Here is a 25,287-nt window from a genome sequence, read left to right on the forward strand (position 1 = left end):
TACATTTTTATTACGTATTTTTGTCTCTAGCAAACAAACAAAAACAGAATGAGATCAATATAAGCTTGAATACCGAGTTTCTCGAAAGTTGCCGTACCCTAGAGAGAAGCTATGAATTAATTTTTTTTCAAAGCGATTCCAATAATAATCGCTTAAACCGGATAACGCAATTCTTACTGTAATCATTATGAGCCTGTCTAAGGGCTCAAATCAATTTTAGGTTGAAATCTGATAACTCCAACTTATCATGATTAAAGACAAAAATAAATGTGAAAGAAAATTAAGTGAAATTGATTTAAATATAAATTAGCGAGAGCATAATTTATTTCAATTAAATTTAATTTTGCAGTAATTAATTCAAGTTTGTTCAATTTAGGATAGTTAATTAAATTTAGTCTATATTAGTAAAATTATCATAGTATTAATGGGGAAAAAAAGGTATGGAATCAATTAAATTAGTCTGGATTTTAGAAAAAAACTTGGTGGATTTGACAAATATTAATGGAAAAGTGTAGACGAGAAATGATGATGAGAAAAGAGCTATTTCTGGACACCTTGAAATCGAAGCTTGAAAAAAAAATCAAGCAAATTTACAAATTATTATAAAGTTAAATATGAATTTGCTTGGTTTCAACTTGTTTTAGTTTTTAACGTGCTGGAATTTTAACTTGGTTTAATGTCATTGATGTCTTGGTATTTACAATTTTTAAACTTTTTTTGGTCATTTCTCCTTTTCTTTCTCCAGTACTGAAGACAGACCACGAGTGTCTGTTGAAAATAATAGACAGCTTTTCTTGTTGGCATTAGCTCGTTTGTGGATGTTTAGAAAAATTAAATTTTTCTTGTGATGGAGATGAATATCAAACGAGTTTTAATACTAATTAACAGTTTTAACAATTTCATATATCATAGCTCGAAAAAGATTTGATAATGATGTAAATAGTTAACTCGTCTAATAGCCAATATAATTAGCATGGTCTATTCAAGCCAAAAATGTATTAAAATGGGAGGGCTCTAGGAGATAACAAATTTATAGCCTGAAACTTGGGTATGACCACTTTTGAGAAATACCGTGTTATAAAATTAAATTGATGCTTCTTCGATTACATCTATTTCTCGCCTTTGATTATATGGGTCTACCATTTTCAAGGACCCGTTTCTGAAGGAACTGTGCCTGTATATTCTGTGATCAGTTTTCTGGCCAAGTTTGAATATGGACCAGCGTCGCCCTCTTTTTTCGTTGATAATCTGTGCAGCCTCCTTATGCTTTTTGAGATTGTTTTCATATTCACTTAAAACCAAGCAATTTTCGACCTGAAAATAAAGTTATTGTTATTGGCCAATCAGCAAGAATTACTTGAAGAACATGTAAAGAGAAGGAGGACGGTTCAAACAAAGCCTCGGTAGGCATGGATGTGAGCAGGAGGAAGGCGAGCAATTCCCTCTCCTGAGAAGCAAGTAGACATTAAAAATTTATGAAAATGGGACAATGAAAAATATTCCTTCTTAAATCTTGTCAAAAACACAACTCCTGGTTGTATTTACACCCCCCCCCTCCTTGGGAAATTTAATAGCGGCTCTCGTTTTTTGTGGGTCTGTAGTTTAAGTTAGTATTCCCTAAAATTTCTATCCAGAAAAAACTAGAGCAATTCAAAATGTATTTACTAAAAAGAAAAAAAAATATGCAGCGCAAACATATGTGCCACTTCCAACCAATGCATCTCTATTAAATCCCTAGTATGTGATGTACTTATTTCTCTTATTGACTCAACAGGAAAAATTCTCATAAAGCCTTATTGCTGGCTAAATTTAGTTACGATTGACCTTCAAAAAGCATTTAACTTTGTTAACTACAATATATAACTTAAGAAAACTGTCAACAAATTCAATATTAATTCCTTCCTGGTGAAATTGGTTACCTCCTTCTTATCAAATAGATCATAGGCAGTCAAACATCAGAATCATTATTACAATCCCCTCCCTGTCCACAATGGGGCGCTAAAATGAACTTTCATAGGCCCCCCTTTTTTTAGTTATGATTAACAGCCTCGATGAGGAATTTCCTGAGAGACGGACATTTGTGGACGACCTAACTATGTTGAAAACTGATATAGAAACTTAATAAGCAACCCTATGGGCATCCTCAATGTTATTGCAGACGATGCCTCGGACTTAGATATGAGAGTAAACCCCTCTAAATCAATGATAATGCCGATGTTTCATTAAAACCTCACCCTGTTTTGTTAAACCTATCCCCCAGTGATTTCTGTGTCCTCCTTTATATTAATTGATGTCACAATTTCTTCTAATTTAAAGTGGGATGTCTATGTTAAAGATGTTGTTCGTAAAGATAATGCTTCTATTTCCCTCCTTAAGTTCCTGCATAAATTTAGTGTCCCCCCTTACAATTCTTGAAGTATTTGTATTTTCTTTGTCTGCCTGCATATTGAATATGCTTGTTCAGTTTGGCAACCTGGCATCTCCCGCGAAAAACTAGAACAAATTTAATCCATCCAAAAAACAATTCTGCGAATAATGTTCAAAGAATCTAAGGTTCAATATTCTTTTCTTCTAAAAAAAAGACAGGTTGGAAATACTTGAGCGCAAAAAAGTTACGTTTTGAAAAATTATAATAGCAAACCCTGACACAGAAAACATTTTCCCCAAAAGATACTCTCTACCAAAATTTAATCCGCCTCGGACTGTTTGTGAGCCCGTTCCTATCTTGTCCCCCATTCTTTGCTTTACCTCCATAGGCCTATATGAAAAAACCTGTCTTTTTTATCACAGAAAATATAAAAAAAAATTATGCTATTTTTCCTCTCTTATTATTTGGTACTGGCGTTGCTAAAGCTTTGAATTAGTTCGCTTGCTTTGTCCCCCCCCCCCGCTTTTCTTATATGTCCCTTAAAATTTTCTTTTTATAAATGTATATATTATCTAATTCTTTTTTATTTTACCAGTTTTTTTTTATCTTTTTAACTTAACTTAATCACTTTGCATTTTAGTTACTTTGACTAAGGAATTATTTTTCATTCTGATATTGTGGTTTTGCCACTGTTTGCCAGTTTTTCAGTTTTTATTTTTTTTTATGTTTTGCTTTTTTTTATTTTTTTATTACTTTGAAATTTGAATTCGGCCCTTCGGGGCTTGTGATAGAAAATTTTGGAAATAAATACCTTTTCTTAATAGTTCCTTAAGACATCCCTTCAAGCCAATTCTATAAACCCTCATAATCATAGAACTAAGATAATGATAATAGAAGCTATAGCAGTGACAGCTATCAAGTATGGTTCCAAAATGTGGAAGCTTCAAAAAGATGAAGAAAACATGCTAGATTTTTCCAGAGAAATTTTCTAAAGACAATTCTAGGAATCATTTTGAGCGTCAGTATTTCAAAGATTTTAAATTCTTTGAAAAATGTGGTCAATCTTATTGTCTGTTGTTGTAATGAATTTTCTGGAGAAACGGTAAAAGGATAGTCTTAGTTTGTCTTTTGAATTCTACAAAAATATAGTTCAGTCCTATCGTCTAGGGCTATGATGGAGTTTTCAGAGGGGTTATCTAAGGAAAATTTTAGGTACCCTTTTGAGTGACAATAAATTAAACAATTAAATCTACTAAAAATATGTTCAATCCTTCTGCCTATTGCTATAACAAATTTTCCGAAGAAATTGTCAAAAATAGTTTTAGGCGAAGCTTTCAGAAGAGTTGTCTAAGGAAATTTATAGGTACTCTTATGAACAAAAGAATATCAAACGATTAAATTCTATGCAAAACAGAGGACAGTCCTACTATTAGAGCTAAAATGAATTTTTCAAAGGATAGGTCTAAGGATAGTTTTTGGTACCTTTGTGAGGGAGAGCACATGAAAGAATAAATTCTATAACAAACATGGTTTGGTCCCACGTTCTAGAGTTATAAGGAAAATGAGGTTAAGGGTGATCAGGTTACGTTTTTTTGGATAGATTACTGAGAATTGCACTTTTGGCCGCCCTGCACTCTTGGTTTACAAAACCAAGACTTCCTCAAATAGGGTGGCGAGAGGCTATGAGAGAAGATTAGAAGGTCACTTGAACTTCATGGAAGAGAATTTAAGAGTGGAGCTCTTAACTGATTGAATTGGAGAGAGAGAGAGAGAGAGAGAGAGAGAGAGAGAGAGAGAGAGAGAGAGAGAGAGAGAGAGAGAGAGAGAGAGAGAGAGAGAGAGAGAGAGAGAGAGAGAGAGAGAGAGAGAGAGAGAGAGAGAGAGAGAGAGAGAGAGAGAGAGAGAGAGAGAGAGAGAGAGAGAGAGAGAGAGAGAGACAGAGAGAGAGAGAGAGAGAGAGAGAGAGAGAGAGAGAGAGAGTGCATATGTGTCCTGCTGCATCCTGAGCCACCTTGATACTACGTTGACAGGTTAGCACAAAAAATATGGGTAACTTAAAAATCACCAGCGTCATCTGGTGTTTGGCGTTTCAAGGTATTCTTTTTTTTTAGCGTAGTAATAAGGCAAAGTTAGTGTAATTAGTGCAGTTGGCACCATCATTGTAGCATTGGATCTCACTTTCTAAGAAGGTGAGATGAATTTAGGAGCCGTCTTGACTTCGTGGTCAATCCTGTCCCTCAGTTCCTAAAACAAAAACAATTATGAAGTTTGAAAAAAATGCCAAGAAACAAAAAATACAAGATGACACTGGTGTTTGTTTTTTTGTCGACACCAGCACAAGTGTCTATCCTTGCAAGTTATCATACATTTGGATTAATAGTAATAATTGAAGTTCTGATGCACAAAAGGAGTTTTACAAGTCTGGGAAAGAACTGGAACATATGTTTAGAGTTTTTAATAATGATCAACTAGTGTTATGACAAATTATTTATACAAGGAAGGTTTTCATAGGTATCAACGATACTATACGAAAATAATTGATATCAAGAGATATGTTTACCATCTGCTTCTGGATTGAGATAAAGGGATAATATATTCTTCAAAAAAAAAAAAAAAAAAAATGAAACTTCTAAGTGTATTTTGAACCAAAGAAGATTAAGAAAATAGAATTGGTCCATTTTATTTTTTTTTAATAAACAAGGTATGACGAGAGAGAAGATTTTTGCTTGTTAGATTTATTGAATATTTGGTTGGAAGTCAATGGGCTGTAGTCGTCTTTTATCAGGCACTATGTTATTGTGATTGTTGTGAATGGTAGTTCTTATGAGTGGTGGATTGTGAATGGTGGTACTTATGTTAACTTTATATACATTTTGTTTTTCAGTTGTTTATGTGCCGGTTCAATTCATTTTGAATTATTGTAGCTATTCTGTTCTCAATAAGTTTTTGGTAATTATGACATAGACTCATAATAGATATATGAAAATGCAAGAAAACATGAATTTAGACACGATATTTGAAAAATGTATATTTTTCACCTAAAAGAAGGTACCTCAAATGTACTAGGTAAAATTATCTCGTATTATTTTAAAATCTCTGGCCAGACTCTTCTGAACTAGCAGAATTCAAAAGCGGCTGAAATCCGGAAGGAACAAAGTTTGAAGCACAGTGTACAAATAGAAACAATTCATTTAGGTTGCAATAACCTTTTTAAAAAGCAAATAGATATTTTTACGGACCCCAAAATATGTCAAACATGACCTAATTAACGTAACTTTATGACCTATTCTCAATATTCTGACTTTAAAGCCTAATTTTTAAAATGACCAAATACCAAGTGACAAGGTGCCTAAGAAATTACGCCCTATTTACAAACCCACTTAAAACACTAAGTTTTTCTTGTGGAAGTGAAGAACAAGCTTGAAACCTAAAGTGAACAAATATCATTACTTTGCCGATTACAGAATATAAATCAACAAAACTAGCTTAAACAAACTGAGCCGTGATGTTTTGTAGTATCTGTAGAATTCTAAAAACTAACTACTACTACTACTACTAACAACTCACTGTAGCACCGAGCCACCTGAGGCCAACACAGCTACGCACGCTCCTCCTCCTCCTTACTGCCAATATATTCAAAGCATCCCTCTTTACACCCTCCGAAGGAGTTTCCATTTCCCTTAAATTTATCCTTATGAAAGTCTCTCACCCCAACCGGGGACGACATGCTTTTTTCCCCCTAAACGGTAGGCCGACAAGGACAATCTTTGGCAATCTGTCATCCTTCATCCCCAGAGCATGCCCTAGCCCTCTTAAACTTTCTATCGTTTTAGCCCTAGAATTTGGGATTGAATCATTCTTTTCGTGCAGCCTACTGTTTGAGATACTTTCAGTCAGTTGGGTGCCCAAAACAGTTCGTAGGCAATTTCTCTGAAAAACATCTAGCAAATCTTCCTTTGTTTTTTGGAGTGCCCACAAACACTGTCGTTACTGTAGGTTCCGGTATTCTATTCTTGGTTTGCAGATTTTTCTTCCTATTCTTCCAAACTTTTTTCAAATGTGAAAAAAAAAATCCTGGACCCTGAATCCTAATCTACTTTTAACATCTTTACTGCACCCACTGTCTTTACTAATAATACTACCTAGGTAAGTGATGCTGTTCACTTGATCAATCTTCTCGTTTTCTAACATCACATTTTCATCTTTACTTATTCCTAGCTTTAGCGACTTAGTCTTCTTAACGTATTTTTTCAAAGCTATTCTTGCACACTGAAATTACAAAAACTATAAAAATTCATTCATTTTGCTAACACTTTCACCCAGGATGCTTAAATCATCAGACATCAGCATAATCTTAGTCAAGAAGAGTTTTACTTCCCCATTTGATTCCGTGTTCACTTATTGCGTTTGCTGTGCTCCTTAAGACAAATTCCATCAAAATGATCCATATAAATGGGGATAGAGCACAACCCTGTTTAACTCTTGACTTAATACGAAACTAGCTGCTAACCTCATTTCCTACCTTAAACGCAGCAGTGTTTTTCCCATACATAGCTCTAATTACTTTAATGCATTTATCTGGTATACCATACAAGAATAAGACTTTCGCTACAGCTCTTCTATCAGCTGAATCACAAGCTTGTCCATAATATATAAAACTGAGGACTAAAGGTGCTTGATAACTCAGACTTTTCACAACTATAATCTAATAGTGAAAATTTGGTCCGCACATCCTCTACCCTTCCTATAACCACACTGTTCTTTTCTTAAAGTTTTATCTACAGCTAAACAGTATCATCATACTATGTAATTTGGTACCTACAGAAACCAGGCTAATGCCTCTATCACTCTTGTCACCTTTTTTATATCACCTTTCAAATGGGTTTAGTTAGAGTTTTCCTAAAGTCGGTAGGTACTTATTATCATATTCACTATCTTCAGTAACTTATTTCTGACCTCATTACATCCAAATTTAAGAAACTCATTTGCCACACTATCAACAGCCGGATCCTTATATTTTTAATTCTTTTAATGCTGTCACTAATTCTTCCCCTTAAAATAAATCTTGCTTCACATCAAAAGTGCCAAAAGCTTTTCATCTTTTCTATATCTTTTCCTGTAACTCTATCACAGTTTAGCACATTCTCAAAATATTCTACCCATTTTTCTCAAACTCTTACTTTATCAAAAATTGTGGCCCCCTTCCAACATTCAACCGAGACCTATAGCTTTCTCCAATTTTTTTTACGTTCCTCTTATTTTCACATGATCTATTACTCAAATAATTCGTGTACACGCCTCCCTCCGTCCTCTCTATTAAAAATAAAGCATTCTCACTAATATTCCTAGCTCCGTCCCTAACTTTTTTCCCTAAGACACAATAAGCGACTTCACAAAATATTTTCTTAAATTATTCCATCCATCTTACTAAACTTTCAGTTTAGTATTCAACTGTTCCAGGAAAGTTTCTATCAAATTTTCCACCTGGAGTCTACCAGCGTCATAGCTTCCCTGAAGGTAGTTATTGTTTCTAAATTTCGGCTTTAAAATAACCATATAAAACTATCTACTACTACTACTACTACTACCATTATATTCAAAGCATCCCTCTTTACACCCTCCGAAGGAGTTTCCATTTCCATTAAATTGATCCTTATGTAAGTCTCCTAATAATATGACTGTCTTTACTAATACTACTACCTAGGTAAGTGATGCTGTTCACTTGATCAATCTTCTCGTTTTCTAACCTCACATTTTCATCTTCACTTATTTCTAGCCTTAGCGACTTAGTCTTCTTAACATAATTTTTCAAAGCTATTATTGCACACTGAAATCACAAAACCCCTAAAAATTCATTCATTTTGCTAGCACTTTCACCCAGGATGCTTAAATCATCAGCATAATCTTAGTCAAGAAGAGTTTTACTTCCCCATTTGATTCCGTGTTCACCTATTGCGTTTGCTGTGCTCCTTAAGACAAAGTCCATCAGAATGATCTATATAAATGGGGATAGAACACAACCCTGTATAACTCCTGACTTAATACGAAACTAGCTACTAACCTCATTTCCTACCTTAAACGCAGCAGTGTTTTTCCCATACATAGCACTAATCATTTTAATGCTTTATCTGGTATACCATACAAGAATAAGACTTTCGCTAAAGCTCTTCTATCAGCTGAATCACACGCTTGTCCATAATCTATAAAACTGAGGACTAAAGGTGCTTGATAACTCAGACTTTTCACAACTATAATCTAATAGTGAAAATTTGGTCCGCACATCCTCTACACTTCCTATAACCACACTGTTCTTTTCTTAAAGTTTTATCTACAGCTAAACAGTATCATCATACTATGTAATTTGGTACCTACAGAAACCAGGCTAATGCCTCTATCACTCTTATCACCTTTCTTATATCACCTTTCAAATAGGTTTAGTTAGAGTTTTCCTAAATTCAGTAGGTACTTATTATCATATTCACTATCTTCAGTAACTTATTTCTGACCTCATAACATCCAAATTTAAGAAACTCATTTGCCACACTATCAAAAGCCGGATCCTTATTATTTTTAATTCTTTTAGTGCTGTCACTAATTCTTCCCCTTAAAATAAATCTTGCTTCATATCAAAAGTGCCAAAAGCTTTTCATCTTTTCTATATCTTTTCCTGTAACTCTATCACAGTTCAGCACATTCTCAAAATGTTCTACCCATTTTTCTCTAACTCTTACTTTATCAATAACTGTGGCCCCCTTCCAACATTCAACTGAGACCTATAGCTTTCTCCAATTTTTGTATGTTCCTCTTATTTTCACATGATCTATTACTCAAATAATTGGTGTACAAGCCCCCCGTCCTTTCTATTAAAAATAAAGCATTCTCACTAATATTCATAGCTCCGTTCCTAACTTTCTTCCCTAAGACACAATAAGCGACTTCACAAACTATTTTCCTAAATTGTTCCATCCATCTTACTAAACTTTAAGTTTAGTATTCAACTGTTCCAGGAAAGTTTCTCTCAAATTTTCAACCTGGAGTCTACCAGCGTCATAGCTTCCCTGAAGGTAGATCCCGTTCTAAATTTCGGCTTTAAAATAACCATAGGCACTACTAGAGGGTGATCTTTACTTCTAACTTCAATAACAGCACTCCTATATACCCTAGTATTTTGTTTTCATCCTGCCAGTCTTCGGTTTACAATAATATAGTCAGTAAGATTAGCTGTCTTAGCATTATATGGATACCATGATAACTTATGCTCCATTTTATGACGAAATACTGCATTGGTTATAACTTGATTGTTTTACCTAAAAAATTGCAGCAGTCTGTAGCCTTTACTGTTTTCTTTTCCTATACGAAATTTACATAGGCTAGCATACCATCTGTTAGGGGCGGATCTAGACCAACACATTGGAAGGAGGGGGCTCAATGTGACAAGGGCGCCAATGAGCATGGGAAGGCCAATGTGACAGAGGTGCTAATGACTGACCAAATTTACAAATTTATTTAAAAAAAAGAGTGAAAAAAGGAACGAAGGCACCAGAAAAACCTTAGGGGCTCAGGGTCCCCCCGGCCTTCTTGGGTCCACCAGCGCCATCCATCTCTATTTCTACTAAAATGGGCATTATAATATCCTAATAAAAACAGCACCATACTTCTACTTGGGACCCTGTCCATTTGGTCCTATAGCTGGAAGTAAAATTCATCTGAATCCCAACTTTATCGTTCAGTCGGTTCTACAGACACATATAATACTATGACTGATACTCTGCACTTTTTAGTCATAAAGTGAGCAACTAGCATTCTATTATCAATACCTGCTCAACCTAAGCGAGACTTAGAACCTTCCTTATTCATGTTGAGCCCTACTGCATGTCTATGTACCCCACCCTTCCTGTCTGAGTGAATAAAGTCTATATCCCCTGATTTCATGTTTCCTATCACTGGAATATGAGTTTCTGAGACTCCTAATAAGTTCCGTTCAAAGTGTCTGAATTCGTCAGTCAAAATGTCTATTTTCTACAATCGTCATTTTTAAAGATATAACATTCCAAGTTGCAATTTTCATATTCTTTAAATCATTGAATTTTTTATGGCCTCAGGGATAGCAATAGTCCCACAACCAGTGGAGGATTGGGACTATCATATCATCTCAGGTCTACACGAAGCGCTTAAGCTGGCTTAGAACTGGACAGCAAGAAATCCCTGGGATATCCAGTTGAATGGAGGCTTTGTGCAATCCTGGGCTCATCTTGGTCACAACATGGTTTCTCACACTTGGCGACACTCTTCTATCAGCAAGAGTCAAAATCCTAAACAGACAACCTCAAGCCTATTACTTTCGACTCAGTTTATATTCTACCAATAAATATTATGAAAGGGAAAGGTAACCAATAATAGATAAATTAGCAAGGAATAGATTTTTCAGCCCAAAAAAGCTCACCAAAACAAACCAAACCCAGAAGAACTATCAATTAATCACAATCCAGTGCAAATATTGTGTCGTGTACTAAGCTATAATTCTATCAAAGGGCACCACTCCTCAAAGTCACCCTGCAGCGCTAATAGCAGTCTCATTTTGGTTAAGAAAACTAGGGAAAGGCCCACCTTGATGCCACTATGAGGCCACGCAAGCAAATATTTCTCTGTTGGATACAGGGACAGAGAAAGGAACCTATGACAGAGTGGAGACCCCACACCATCTCACCATCTCTTATTAATCTAAACTGTATTTTCCATAAATCTAATCTATATTAAACTTCACATCAAATCTTTAGACATGGGCTGCTCCCACGAAAAGATTCAAAACCTTATTTTTAGCTCCCTTATAAAGGTGAAAATGTTGAAAACGGTCAATTACTTTGAATCACGGCACCTATTTAGGTGATATTCCTACTCAATACCTCCACCTCTTCTTGGACCCTCTAACATGAATATTCTCAGCGTCATTATTAATCTAAACTGTCTTTTCAAAAATCTAATTCATGTTAATCTTTAAACATGTACTGTTCCCGCAAAAATGTTCTAAACCTTTTTTTTAGCTCCCTTATAAAGGTGAAAATGTTGAATACGGTCAATTGCATTGAATCCAGGCACCCATTTAGGTGATGATCTTATCCAACACCTCCACCTCTTCCTGGAGCCAAAAACTCGAATATTCTCAGCGTCATTATTAATCTAAACTGTCTTTTCCAAAAATCCAATTTTATTAAACTTCATGTCAAATCTTTAAGCATGGGCTGTTCCCACGAAAAGATTCAAAACCCTATTTCTAGCTCCCTTAAAAAGGTGATAATGTTGAAAACGGTCAATTGCTTTAAATCACGGCACCTATTTAGGTGATATTACTGTGCAATACCTCCATTTCTTTTTGGAACCTCTAACTCGAATATTCTCAGCGTCATTTTTAATCTAAACTGTCTTTTCCAAAATCTGATTTATATTAAACTTCAGATCAAAACTTTAAACATGTGCTGCTCCCGCAAAAAAAGTTCAAAACCTTAATTTTAGCTCCCTCATAAAGGTGAAAATGTTGAAAACGCTCAATTGCTTTGAATCACGTCACTATTTAGGTGATATTCCTATTCTTTACCTCCACCTCTTCTTGGAGCTTTTAACTCAAATATTCTAAGTGTCATTCTTAACCTAAACTTCTTTTCCTGAATTATGATTTAAATTGAAATTCACACAAAGCTTGGGGCAATAGAACCACCCAATTATGGGGAATATGGCAGATTGACACGGCCCTCAGAAAAAAAAAAAACAGATGCACCATCGTTGCCTAATCAAAAGGCTTCTTTGTCTTTGGTTTTAGTGCAATAATCAATTATTACCATATTTTGTAAATCATCTCGGTCTTCAGAATGAGCTTGTATTTACTTGTGCTTGTGTTAGGAATCAGGCGTTTCTATCTTGCACGGCATCAAGGATCTTATTCCCAATTATCAAATTAAATTTATTGGGCCTCCCCGTGCTTGCTTTGGTGAACACCATGTTTGTCGTCATCCAAGCAGAATTTTCTGAAAACCAGGTTAGTGGTATGTTTCTGATGAGTCCTAATTGGTAATATAGTGCCATTTGCTTAATTTTATTTTTTTTCTTTTAAATGCAGCTAATTTGTATTTTCATTCACTGGAATAGTATCTTTCCTGGGGGACATATGAACTAATTACTCCTTGTCTAGTTTTGGCTATTCTATGTTAATTATCTTGGCCTTATGCCGATTTTCACAGAAACTTATAGTGTCATTTTCGTGAAAAATTTACAAATAAATTAATCTTTATTTGCCAATTAAATCTTTAATAAATCAAATAAACAAATCGTTAGTATCTTATCTTAATAAGATAAGATACTAACGTTGCTACAGAATTACGAAGTTCCCCACCAACTAATAAGGGGAGGGGGTTCCTTCAATTTATTGCTGGTGGAGGAGGAGTCCACAATAGGGGCGTCAATTGGGAGGGAGTAGGTGGCAGGAAGTTGTCCCATATTTTTTTTTACCCCTTTAAATTTTGAATTTTTTTTCCATTGAAAAATATTTGCCTTTTGGAACAGCCTGGATTTCGAAAAATACATTTTGTCCGTTACGCTCCTTGTCCAAAGCTTCAAAAACTACAGTTCCAAGCCAAAATTTTAAAGTTTTTCATGGGAGGTACGCCAATTCGATGTCAGGGAAAACATTCTCAAGCATCTTTTACCTTCATTTGGAACAACTTCAACTATATACGGACTAAACGGGCAATAGGAGTGTTGATGCGTTGCTCTTTTACCTTCATTTGGAACCACTTGAACTATATACGGACTAAGCGGGCAATAGGAGTATTGATGCGTTCCTCTTTTACCTTCATTTGGAACAACTTGAACTATATACGGACTAAGCGGGCGAAAGCAGGGGCGCCATTTGGGGGTGGCAGGGGTGGGCCATTGCCCACCCTAATTTTTCTGGGGGGCCCAAGCTTCCTCCCAAAAAGGCCTTTTTTTCTTTTACAAAATATACAGGAACAAAATTACAATTAGCAATTAGTCAAAATTTTTAAACTGCTACATTTATATGTAGATCAACTTAGACGTCTTTCTTACGTGCTATCATGAGCAGTGTTTCCACTTCTACTTATTTTGGTAGTAGAATACTTATTTTTGGACTATTCCACTTCCAAATATTAAATCTACTTGTCTACTTACTTTCTACTAATTTTTGGAGGCTTAAGTTTTCGTGCCGGCCAAGTATTTTGGTTTTGATTCCGTTGAATTGTAATCCTATAGTGTCTTAAAGAATGGAAGGGTACAATTGTTTTTAGAAGCGGCATCTTTGTCGGGAGCAGCAAAAAGGAAATTCGGGAAATTATAAAGATCAGTTTAAATGAATGAATTTGTTTAAAACCGTAAGACCATCCATATATAACCCATGTATTATTCGCCCAGTTCGCCAGTTTACTATCTAATATCATCAGCTGAAGAGCCATTGAGAATCAATGAGTTTGCCAGGAGCTCAAGAACGTAATTTTGTAGCACTGAAGAAGGAGAAAGAAGCAAAAAAGCGAGTTTCTCTGAACAATTGGGTTAATAAGAAAATGCCAGGGGAACCGGCTTGACAAGTAAGAATCCTACAGTATTTGTGTTTTATAAAGTCATTTCTTTTTTTTTCGCGATATTATGGACCAAACTTAATATTCTGAACCGCACTGGGTAGTTTATATGGTATAAAAAGAATATTGTAGCTAAAATGTTCACCCCATTTTGCCAATTATTGACTTTTTTTTATTTTGTTTAGCCAAATTACTTAGAATTGATTAGGCAGTCTTGCCCTGGCTTGTGGAACTTTGATAAGAGATTCAAATAATCGACACAAAACTAAAAGCCGACTCCTACTTTCCTGGAAATCTTAGAAAAACCATAGAACTTCTCGCGGTTTGTCCCAGAGATAGAGATGTTCAGTTTTAATGAAACATATATCATCGGAAAGCCTATTTTTTATTTTTTCTATTAATCGGAGTAAATTGTCTTCTTAAAGTTCAGGAAAGGACAGTCCCTCAAAATGTTCCAGCACACCTGCTAGGAAAACGCCGAAAATCACCTCAAAGGAACTATCAGTTGACCAGCTTGGTCCCTTTGGGAACTCCCTATGGCGCTAAAAAGGCTAATTCTTTTTTACTGTTGTAAAAAAGCTAACTCAGAAGTTAGGTAGCCTATTTTACTTTCTAGTTTTCTTCTTAAAACTTTCCTTTTTTTTCTTTCCTTTAATTCTTCTTTATTAAAAGAAAAATTATAGCCCCTCAACCAATGCAGTATAGTTATCTTTAAAGTTAACTAGCCTTTAACTGAAAAATAATAAATACAAAATAATATTGGATATTCATTAGACCTGGTTTCCAATAAATTAAATAAAAAAAAAGTTTTTTAAACTGAAAGTAAGGAGCGACATTAAAACTTAAAACGAACAGAAATTATTCCGTATATGAAAGGGACTGTCCCCTCCTCAACGCTTCGCTCTTTACGCAAAAGTTTTTATTGTTTAAAAAAATAAAGTTGTGAGACAGAGTCAAACTTTAGCGTAAAGAGCGAGGCGTTGAGGAGGGGACAGCCCTCTTTGATGGGTATCACTAAACTTGATGAAAGTTATATATTAGAAATCAGCATTGAAATTTGATTCTTTTGATGTATCTATTGGTATCAAAAACCCGTTTTCTAGAGTTTCGGTTACCATTGAGCCGGGTCGCTCCTTACTTACAGTTCGTTACCACGAACAGTTTGATTAAGATTACCTCTATTTTGTTTTGTTTTGTTCTTTTTTATTCTGCAAAGCACTGTTAATTTTATGGATAAAAATGCTACCTGGGTTGAGGGGCATAAGCCAAAGATTCTGGTTTTTTTTTTTTTTTTTTTTTTTTTTATTGATGGAAACACACAGTTGGGCAGTGCTGTTAATTTTATGGATAACAATGCTACATGGGTTGAGGGGCATAAGCCAAAGATTGCCGTTTTTATTTCTTTTTTTTTTTTGATGGAACCACACAGTTTTGCAGTGCTGATAGCATTCGATTTGCTAAAATGCCGACTGGTGATATGAAGCCGCATTCGATTTGCTGTAGTCACGCTTCACGTTTCACCGTTTGGTCCAAAATTATGAACCTGTATGGCGGTCACATTATCAGTAGTTCTTCAGGCTAAATGGGAGAACGTCGCAGAAAAATGCAAATAAGCCCACAACGGAGAAGGCCGTAACTGCAACTACAGCAAATCGAACGCGCCTTTAGCTTATTTGCGATCTGTCATGACACCCAAATCATTCATTCAAGGACTGCTGCGAAGGCTTTTTGCGATTTGGGTTGCTATTGCATTAAGCCCAAAGTTTCTATTATTGTCTTTACGGGTAGATAGGGATCAACGCATGTATAATCATCCAGAAAACGCCCTCTATGGCTTTGCTGAAATTTCCTGTTTTTTTCCGAAGTTCGATATACTTTAGCAAACTGTCACACCATGGAGGAGTTCTAGCACTATTTTTCCCGAACTGCTTTGCCAAAAGGGGAAACTGCTACGCAGTTTGGAGTCAACATACTAAAAAAAAGCAACTGTAAATGTTGAAAATGAGTTTAATACGTCTTAAAATTACAAGAGTAGCTTTTAAACTTTTGATATATAATTCAGGTGCATCACCCAGCACTTGAACGATCCATTCCCATCGCTTCGGATCCTTCAAAGGGCAGGATGGTCGATTAGATCAAACTAGTAGAAAAAGATGCGACTCAAAAAGAGACACAGCACCTGTCACTGCTCAAGAGGCACAATCTGGACAAGATACGACTCGAGATGAACAGCCCCATCGTTCAAGTGGTCCTACTGATATTTCTTCATCCTCCCACGACCATTTATGTCAACCACAGCTGCTACGGTACCCTGCATAGGTTTCAGCAAACGGCAAGCTAAGGCGGTCGTTTTATATTCTGTAGTATGGAAAGCATCCTTGGCTTGAGTACTCAGTTAAGGAAAATTCGGTTTTCTGTTTCTGCTGCACACATTTTGGCGGCACGTCGACCCTTCGCGGGCAGATATACGGGGCGAGGCCTTTCATCGAGACCGGCGTTAGAAGATGGAAATACATCTCAAGCGTTCTAGAAGAGCATGCAAAAAGTGACCGCCACAGCGGCAGTGCAGTTTTGTGGACAACGTACAAAGCTCTACAATCCAAGGAGAAGCAACCCATCACATCTGTTTTTTCAAGGGACAGGAATAAGGAGATGAATGAAAACAGGGAGCACGTAAAGGCTTTACTGAAAGTAACGGCCCTACTGGTGCGACTGGGTACAGCCTTTCGAGGCCATGATGAGACTGAATCTTCGGCAAACGATGGACATTTCGTAAAAACTTGCAATCTTCTCGCCGAGTATTCTCCCACGCTTTTCAACAAGCTACAAAGACGATACGGCCACTATACTTCCCACGAATACCAGAACGATCTAATATCAGTTATCGGATCTAAGCTTCGGTCTACAATAGTGCAAGAAGTTAAGCGTGCCAAATACTTTGCTGTTCTTGTCGACGAAACAAAAGATAATTCGAAGAAAGAACAGCTCGCCATTCTTCTGAGGTACTTCGATGAGGGAAAAGTACGAGAAAGACCAATAAGATGCTACCATATGAAAAGCCTGGATGCTGAGAGTTTAGCCAGCTTCATTCACGACACAGTGGCGAAACTTGGTCTCGACTGGAACTATTGTGTTGCTTAGTGCTACGACGGAGCAAGCGTGATGAGCGGGCATTTCTCTGGCGTTCAAGCGCGACTGAGAGCGAAAGTGCCACAAGCAATATACATTCATTGCCATGCGCATAGACTAAATTTGGTCATTGCAAACTGCGTTGAAGGTGTTGGGACTGTTGGTTCATTTTTTTCGTTAGTCCAAAATCTGTACACGTTCATTTCCAACAGCAACACCAGACATCAGCTTTTTGTTGAGTCCAAAAGGCTACTCAACTGCTAGTCCTGGAATTAGAAAGGAGTGCTGCGACTAGATGGTCATGCTGGTATCGATCAATATCGAAGATAAGACTCCGATATGAATGTGTTCTGGCTGTACTGTCTGCAGTCAGCGAGGGAGCTGATGGTAAAGCTCGAGCAGAAGCAGCTGGGCTCCAGAGAAAAATGGAATCTTTCACAGTTATATTCCAGTTGCTCTATATGAGAGAAATTCTTAGGACGACAAACTCCCTTTCTGAGCAGCTTCAGGCAGTTGCTCCGGTAATATCTAGGTCCTGCACCTTGATTCAAGCAACAAGGAAGGAAATAGCTGAACTGCGCTCTGACACTTCATTTGCATCGCTTTTGGAGAAGGCAAAAGAGTTTGCTGAAGGACTTGAAATTGAAGTACCTGACGTGAATGGACCCGCGACCGGATCCTCCTCTGCGGTTCAGAAGGGACGACCTAGAAGAACCCAAAAAATTATCAAACACCTGAAAGAATTCATGACCACTTCGACATTAGGAAAAAACTTTGTTGAATCCGACAATAGAGCTCCAACTCTAGCGGAAGAACTGAAAAGAGAATACCTGGAGACTGTAGATCGTCTGATTGTGGAATTCGACAGACGGTTTACAGATAACCTTCCAGTGCTCAGTACACTCGAAGCTCTGAACCCCAGCTCTACCAAGTTCATGAATGCAGGGCTCCTCAAGCTATTCTCTGAACTTTATTCTGAAATGGACATTGACCAGACTCTTCTTGAAGCCCAAGCTGGTATTGCCAAGTGGTTTTTGCTCGAAGAGGAGGCAAAGCCGAAGAACTTCATGGACGTCATCGATAATATCGAGACACTTCCAGTGGCCTATTCAGAAATTATCAAAGTTCTTTATATTGCTGCCACACTTCCTGTCACGATAGTCAGTAATGTACTCTTGTTTTCTCGACGGAAAATAGCGAAGAACCATCTCTGCTCGACCACAGGAGACAATCATGATGCGTTCCTCTTTTACCTTCATTTGGAACAACTTAAGCTATGTACGGACAAAGCGAGCAATAGGAGTATTGATGTGTTCCTCTTTTACCTTCATTTGGAACAACTTGAACTATCTACGGACAAAGCGGGCAATAGGAGTGTTGATGCGTTCCTCTTTTACCTTCATTTGGAACAACTTTAGCTATATACGGACTAAGCGTGCAATCGGAGCGTTGAAGCGTTCCTCTTTTACCTTCATTTGGAACAACTTGAACTGAACTATATACGGACTAAGCGGGCAATAGGAGTGTTGATGCGTTCCTCTTTTACCTTCATTTGGAACAACTTAAGCTATATACGGACTAAGCGAGCAATAGGAGTATTGATGTGTTCCTCTTTTACCTTCATTTGGAACAACTTGAACTATATACGGACTAAGCGGGCAATAGGAGTGTTGATGCGTTCCTCTCTTACCTTCATTTGGAACAACTTGAACTATATACGGACAAAGCGGGCAATAGGAGTGTTGATGCGTTCCTCTTTTACCTTCATTTGGAACAACTTGAACTGAACTATATACGGACTAAGCGGGCAATAGGAGTGTTGATGCGTTCCTCTTTTACCTTCATTTGGAACAACTTAAGCTATATACGGACTAAGCGAGCAATAGGAGTATTGATGTGTTCCTCTTTTACCTTCATTTGGAACAACTTGAACTATATACGGACTAAGCGGGCAATAGGAGTGTTGATGCGTTCCTCTTTTACCTTCATTTGGAACAACTTTAGCTATATACGGACTAAGCGGGCAATAGGAGCGTTGAAGCGTTCCTCTTTTACCTTCATTTGGAACAACTTGAACTGAACTATATACGGACTAAGCGGGCAATAGGAGTGTTGATGCGTTGCTCTTTTACCTTCATTTGGAACCACTTGAACTATATACGGACTAAACGGGCAATAGGAGTATAGATGCGTTCCTCTTTTACCTTCATTTGGAACAACTTGAACTATATACGGACAAAGCGGGCAATAGGAGTGTTGATGCGTTCCTCTTTTACCTTCATTTGGAACAACTTGAACTGAACTATATACGGACTAAGCGGGCAATAGGAGTGTTGATGCGTTCCTCTTTTACCTTCATTTGGAACAACTTAAGCTATATACGGACTAAGCGAGCAATAGGAGTATAGATGCGTTCCTCTTTTACCTTCATTTGGAACAACTTGAACTATATACGGACAAAGCGGGCAATAGGAGTGTTGATGCGTTCCTCTTTTACCTTCATTTGGAACAACTTCAACTATATACGGACTAAACGGGCAATAGGAGTATTGATGCGTTCCTCTTTTACCTTCATTTGGAACAACTTGAACTGAACTATATACGGACTAAGCGGGCAATAGGAGTGTTGATGCGTTCCTCTTTTACCTTCATTTGGAACAACTTCAACTATATACGGACTAAACGGGCAATAGGAGTATTGATGCGTTGCTCTTTTACCTTCATTTGGAACAACTTCAACTCTATACGGACTAAACGGGCAATAGGAGTGTTGATGCGTTCCTCTTTTACCTTCATTTAGAACAACTTGAACTATATACGGACTAAACGTGCAATAGGAGTATAGATGAGTTCCTCTTTTACCTTCTTTTGGAACAACTTGAACTATATACGGACTAAGCGTGCAATAGGAGTGTTGATGAGTTCCTCTTTTACCTTCATTTGGAACAACTTGAACTGAACTATATACGGACTAAGCGGGCAATAGGAGTGTTGATGCGTTCCTTTTTTACCTTCATTTGGAACAACTTAAGCTATATACGGACTAAGCGAGCAATAGGAGTATTGATGTGTTCCTCTTTTACCTTCATTTGGAACAACTTGAACTGAACTATATACGGACTAAGCGGGCAATAGGAGTGTTGATGCGTTCCTCTTTTACCTTCATTTGGAACAACTTAAGCTATATACGGACTAAGCGAGCAATAGGAGTATTGATGCGTTCCTCTTTTACCTTCATTTAGAACAACTTGAACTATATACGGACTAAGCGGGCAATAGGAGTGTAGATGCGTTCCTCTCTTACCTTCATTTGGAACAACTTGAACTATATACGGACTAAGCGGGCAATAGGAGTGTTGATGCGTTCCTCTTTTACCTTCATTTGGAACAACTTGAACTGAACTATATACGGACTAAGCGGGCAATAGGAGTGTTGATGCGTTCCTCTTTTACCTTCATTTGGAACAACTTAATCTATATACGGACTAAGCGAGCAATAGGAGTATTGATGTGTTCCTCTTTTACCTTCATTTGGAACAACTTGAACTATATACGGACAAAGCGGGCAATAGGAGTGTTGATGCGTTCCTCTTTTACCTTCATTTGGAACAACTTTAGCTATATACGGACTAAGCGGGCAATAGGAGCGTTGATGCGTTCCTCTTTTACCTTCATTTGGAACAACTTGAACTGAACTATATACGGACTAAGCGGGCAATAGGAGTGTTGATGCGTTCCTCTTTTACCTTCATTTGGAACAACTTGAACTATATACGGACTAAGCGGGCAATAGGAGTGTAGATGCGTTGCTCTTTTACCTTCATTTGGAACAACTTGAACTATATACGGACTAAACGGGCAATAGGAGTATTGATGCGTTCCTCTTTTACCTTCATTTGGAACAACTTGAACTGAACTATATACGGACTAAGCGGGCAATAGGAGTGTTGATGCGTTCCTCTTTTACCTTCATTTGGAACAACTTTAGCTATATACGGACTAAGCGAGCAATAGGAGTATTGATGTGTTCCTCTTTTACCTTCATTTGGAACAACTTGAACTATATACGGACAAAGCGGGCAATAGGAGTGTTGATGCGTTCCTCTTTTACCTTCATTTGGAACAACTTTAGCTATATACGGACAAAGCGGGCAATAGGAGCGTTGAAGCGTTCCTCTTTTACCTTCATTTGGAACAACTTGAACTGAACTATATACGGACTAAGCGGGCAATAGGAGTGTTGATGCGTTCCTCTTTTACCTTCATTTGGAACAACTTCAACTATATACGGACTAAGCGGGCAATAGGAGCGTTGATGCGTTCCTCTTTTACCTTCATTTGGAACAACTTGAACTGAACTATATACGGACTAAGCGGGCAATAGGAGTGTTGATGCGTTCCTTTTTACCTTCATTTGGAACAACTTAAGCTATATACGGACTAAGCGAGCAATAGGAGTATTGATGTGTTCCTCTTTTACCTTCATTTGGAACAACTTGAACTGAACTATATACGGACTAAGCGGGCAATAGGAGTATTGATGCGTTCCTCTTTTACCTTCATTTGGAACAACTTGAGCTATATACGGACTAAGCGGGCAATAGGAGTATTGATGCGTTCCTCTTTTACCTTCATTTAGAACAACTTGAACTATATACGGACTAAGCGGGCAATAGGAGTTTTGATGTGTTGCTCTCTTACCTTCATTTGGAACCACTTGAACTATATACGGACTAAGTGGGCAATAGGAGTATAGATGCGTTCCTCTCTTACCTTCATTTGGAACAACTTGAACTATATACGGACTAAGCGGGCGATAGGAGTGTTGATGCTTTGGAAAAGGAAGCTTGCGATTTTTGTCTTATGGTATAAGCTTCATCTGTTTACTGAAAACGATTTTTCAAAATCAAATTATTGTGATGGAAAAATTAAAATTTAGCATAAAAGCGTAAAGTTTATAACAGCCTTTCAAATATTTTTTGTAAAAATATATAATTTTTTTCTGGCTGATAGCCACTAAGAATAACAATTAAAAAAAAATCATTTTTTAAATTAGAGGCAGGATCCCTGGGTGATTGAAGTAAATCAGAAAGAATATAGTTTTTAAGGCATTAATGGGCCTCATTTCCAGATGAACTAATTCATTTTTCAATTTCTTGTGTACTGGAGCTGCTAGATCTGAAGGATATAATTTTCTAGCCATTCGGAAAAAAAAAACCATTCGGCCCGTTTTTAGCCAAAGCAAGTGTTTCTTCGATTTTTGTTTTGGCGTATTCGGGTCCCCTTAACATAGGGATTTACGGAAACAAGTTTCAAACTGTTCTGAAAAAATTACCCTATCTCAGGCCCCATTTTTGGACAAAAATACTTTAATTTTTTTGTGGATTTAGTGGGTTTTTTTACCTTGTCACAGGATGAGATTTCGTCATCTTGATCAATATTCATTTCAAAGTCAAATTCATCGAAAAGGTGATCTGGAATATCCATATCGGCAATACCCTCTTCAGAAATGCATGTAAGCTCAGGTACTAGAGGGTCTCCAAACTGTCCACCAAGTGCTAAAAAAAGAATAAAATTTTAATAAGACTGATCCATTTACAAGTACTTTGAGAATCCATCGCTATTACTATTTTTTTTCAGGATTTACAACTGACGAAAAAACAATATGTGCATACTACAACTACTACTACTACTACTACTACTACTACTGCTACTGTTACTACTACTAGTGCTACTACTACTACTACTACTACTACTACTATTACTACTACTATTACTACTACTACTACTACTACTACTACTACTGCTAATACTACTACTACTACTGCTACTACTATTGAAGTAAACTAAACAGTATTTGGTAAACTTTCCAGTTGTACTTGCGTCGTCTTTCAAAGTAAAACACTAAGGAAGTTAAGACATGGGAGTTTTCTTTCCCATGCTTTGTGCCCTGGTGTTTTCAGGGATGTTGGTTATCCTTGGGGATAAGGATTAGAACAATAATTATAGGATGGAAGGACTCCTCTTTCACCTGGAAGCAGAATTCAACTTCCTGATTGCGTATGGTAACATATTATTTCATTTTTGAATATCGAATCTGAGTGGTGGTAAGACCCCTCTTTTCTGTGGAAGCAGTAAGGAGCTTCCGGATTTCGTGTAGTAACAACTGTTGTCATTTTGAATTTTTTGACAAAATGAACCATGTTCTGACCGTAAAACTTTTTTTTTCAAAAACCTCCAGCTAAATATTAAAAGCATTTGAAAGCTTCAAATTAATTAAAAAACACTTTGGCTACTTCTAAAATTTCAATTAGACCTTTTAAGTATTTTTTAACGTGTCAAACCCCAGTTTAAATCTCAGAAGCCACAAAATTTGTATTAGAATGTTTTGAAAAACATTTAAAATATGCTTCATCCTTGAAGCTAAATGAAAATATGCGGAGTTTGTATGGGTTAGTGCCTGGGCACCACCCCCCTGAAATCCCCGAGTGAGCCTTGCAGATCAAGTAAAATTTAGTACACGTTTTTATAAGCTAAATCCTATGTAACCTAGGATTATTTTGACTGAATTTCTGCCGTTGATAAATTTTTGGCTGTGGGCATATTTTTTTTCGGAAAAATTTTCACTTTTCAATCACAACACTCATTGAAAGAAAATCAACAAAACTTGACTTGGCCTGACGTCATGATTTTAATTTAAAAACTTCCCTTCAACAGCTACCAGTGGCATCAATTTGAAAAAATACCGGGGTGGGGCAAAACTTCTTATTAAAAAATTAGGAGGGTAATTTTATTTTTTCAACAAAAACACTAAAAGTGAGTATTTACCAATGAAAATAGCAAAACAAAAGTGGTTGTTAAAATCTGGGGGGAAGGGGTGAGTGGACAAAATTTCGGGGGGGGAAATCCTCCCCTGACAGTGGTAACAATTGGCTGGAAGGGTGTATTTACCTCCTAGATTATTTTGCCCCCATCCCTATATTTAGGAAAATACCTCTTATTAGTATTTTGTTTGAAAATTATTGTTATTTGGTATTTTCGCTGAAAAATACGTTTTTCGGTATTTTCATAAGAAAAACCCTATTTGATATTTACATTGAAATATAAGTAAAGCCCTCACCCTAGATTAAAAAAAAATTAACACCCAATTTTCGTGGATTGGCACCACTGTCCTCTGCCTTCCCCCACCAAGTGTCGCCACAACAGCAACAAATTAGTATAAAGATTTAGACTTCAAACTGACCCTTTTGCTATTCCAAACAACTTGGCTTTTAAATAAGAAAATAATAAAAACACGAATAGATAGATGAAATGAAGAATTTGAATTTGGTTCATATTGCCGCATAGCACATTTTTAGAGAAACATTTTCAGCTCAAAACAGGGACTAGATTGGAAACAAACAGGAGTACCAAGTCACAAACATGTAGGAGGAGGGAAAAAACTATTTTTCAAAATCTAAGGGGATAGGTCAATTTTTTTTTAATTTTGACAATTAAAATACGAAAGAACATTTTTCGATGAAAATATCAAACATAGAAGTTTTCCCAAATCTGGGAGAGGGGAGAAGGAAATCTAGAGGGGATAGTTGCCCCCTGAATTCCCAACTGATGCCCCTACGCCCCTGGAAGTTAAATTTTCTTCTCATCTGGATTTCGTACAATATGAGCTTGGAAACAGTAGGTTAATCCTCTGCTTGGATCAAACATGTGCTTTGTATGTTGGTTAGCAAAAAAATGAGCTAAAATACACAATGTCATGCAACTCATGGCAACCGTAACAATGATTATAAAAAAAACTCAATTTAATTTTCAAAATATTCTTTAAAAATGAAGTTTTAAAAATAAATAATATGATTATACAATGCTCCAATTTACATGTCCTAAATATTAAGGTTTACATTCGGATTCTAGTTAATTCCCATATTAAATACTTAGCTGAGAACAATTACCGTCAAAGAAAATAGCCAAGACTGTATAAATTCTTCAAGAATAAATAGAAGTAGTTAGATAGCAGTTTTTTCAACTGTTATCTTAAGCCATAAAAGCCTATAAGCTTACCAGCTAGAGATGTTTGATTGATGATCGCCAAAGGAGCCATTAGATCGTCTTCATCAGCAAAAGAGTCTCGGCGAATAGATTCCTAAAAAAAAAGAATAAAACTTGAGATAATTTTAAAAGAAAGTAACATCATTTAAATTAATTACT

General features: G+C 36.7%; 1 protein-coding gene across 1 annotated transcript; it reads right to left on the bottom strand.

Annotated features, from left to right (window-relative positions):
- Positions 1-25,229, bottom strand: LOC148955657 (uncharacterized). Its single transcript, XM_089108296.1, has 3 exons — positions 25,141-25,229; positions 22,486-22,640; positions 1-1,314 (listed from the first exon to the last, which is right to left on the bottom strand). The coding sequence occupies exons 1-3, from the start codon at positions 25,178-25,180 to the stop codon at positions 1,084-1,086; spliced, it is 426 nt and encodes a 141-aa protein (XP_088964422.1). The 5' UTR covers positions 25,181-25,229; the 3' UTR covers positions 1-1,083.
- Between the last annotated feature and the right edge of the window lie 58 nt (positions 25,230-25,287).

The sequence above is a fragment of the Artemia sp. Qi Xiang Cuo genome, chromosome 2 (assembly GCF_049724085.1).
Source record: "Artemia sp. Qi Xiang Cuo chromosome 2, ASM4972408v1, whole genome shotgun sequence".
Taxonomy (NCBI): domain Eukaryota; kingdom Metazoa; phylum Arthropoda; class Branchiopoda; order Anostraca; family Artemiidae; genus Artemia; species Artemia sp. Qi Xiang Cuo.

Coding starts and splice junctions, on each gene's coding strand:
- LOC148955657 (XM_089108296.1), bottom strand. CDS start 25,180: ATGGCTCCTTTGGCGATCATCAATCAAACATCTCTAGCTG. Junction 22,641..25,140: donor CAATCAAACATCTCTAGCTG/GTAAGCTTATAG, acceptor TTCTTTTTTTAG/CACTTGGTGGACAGTTTGGA. Junction 1,315..22,485: donor AAATCTCATCCTGTGACAAG/GTAAAAAAACCC, acceptor CTTTATTTTCAG/GTCGAAAATTGCTTGGTTTT.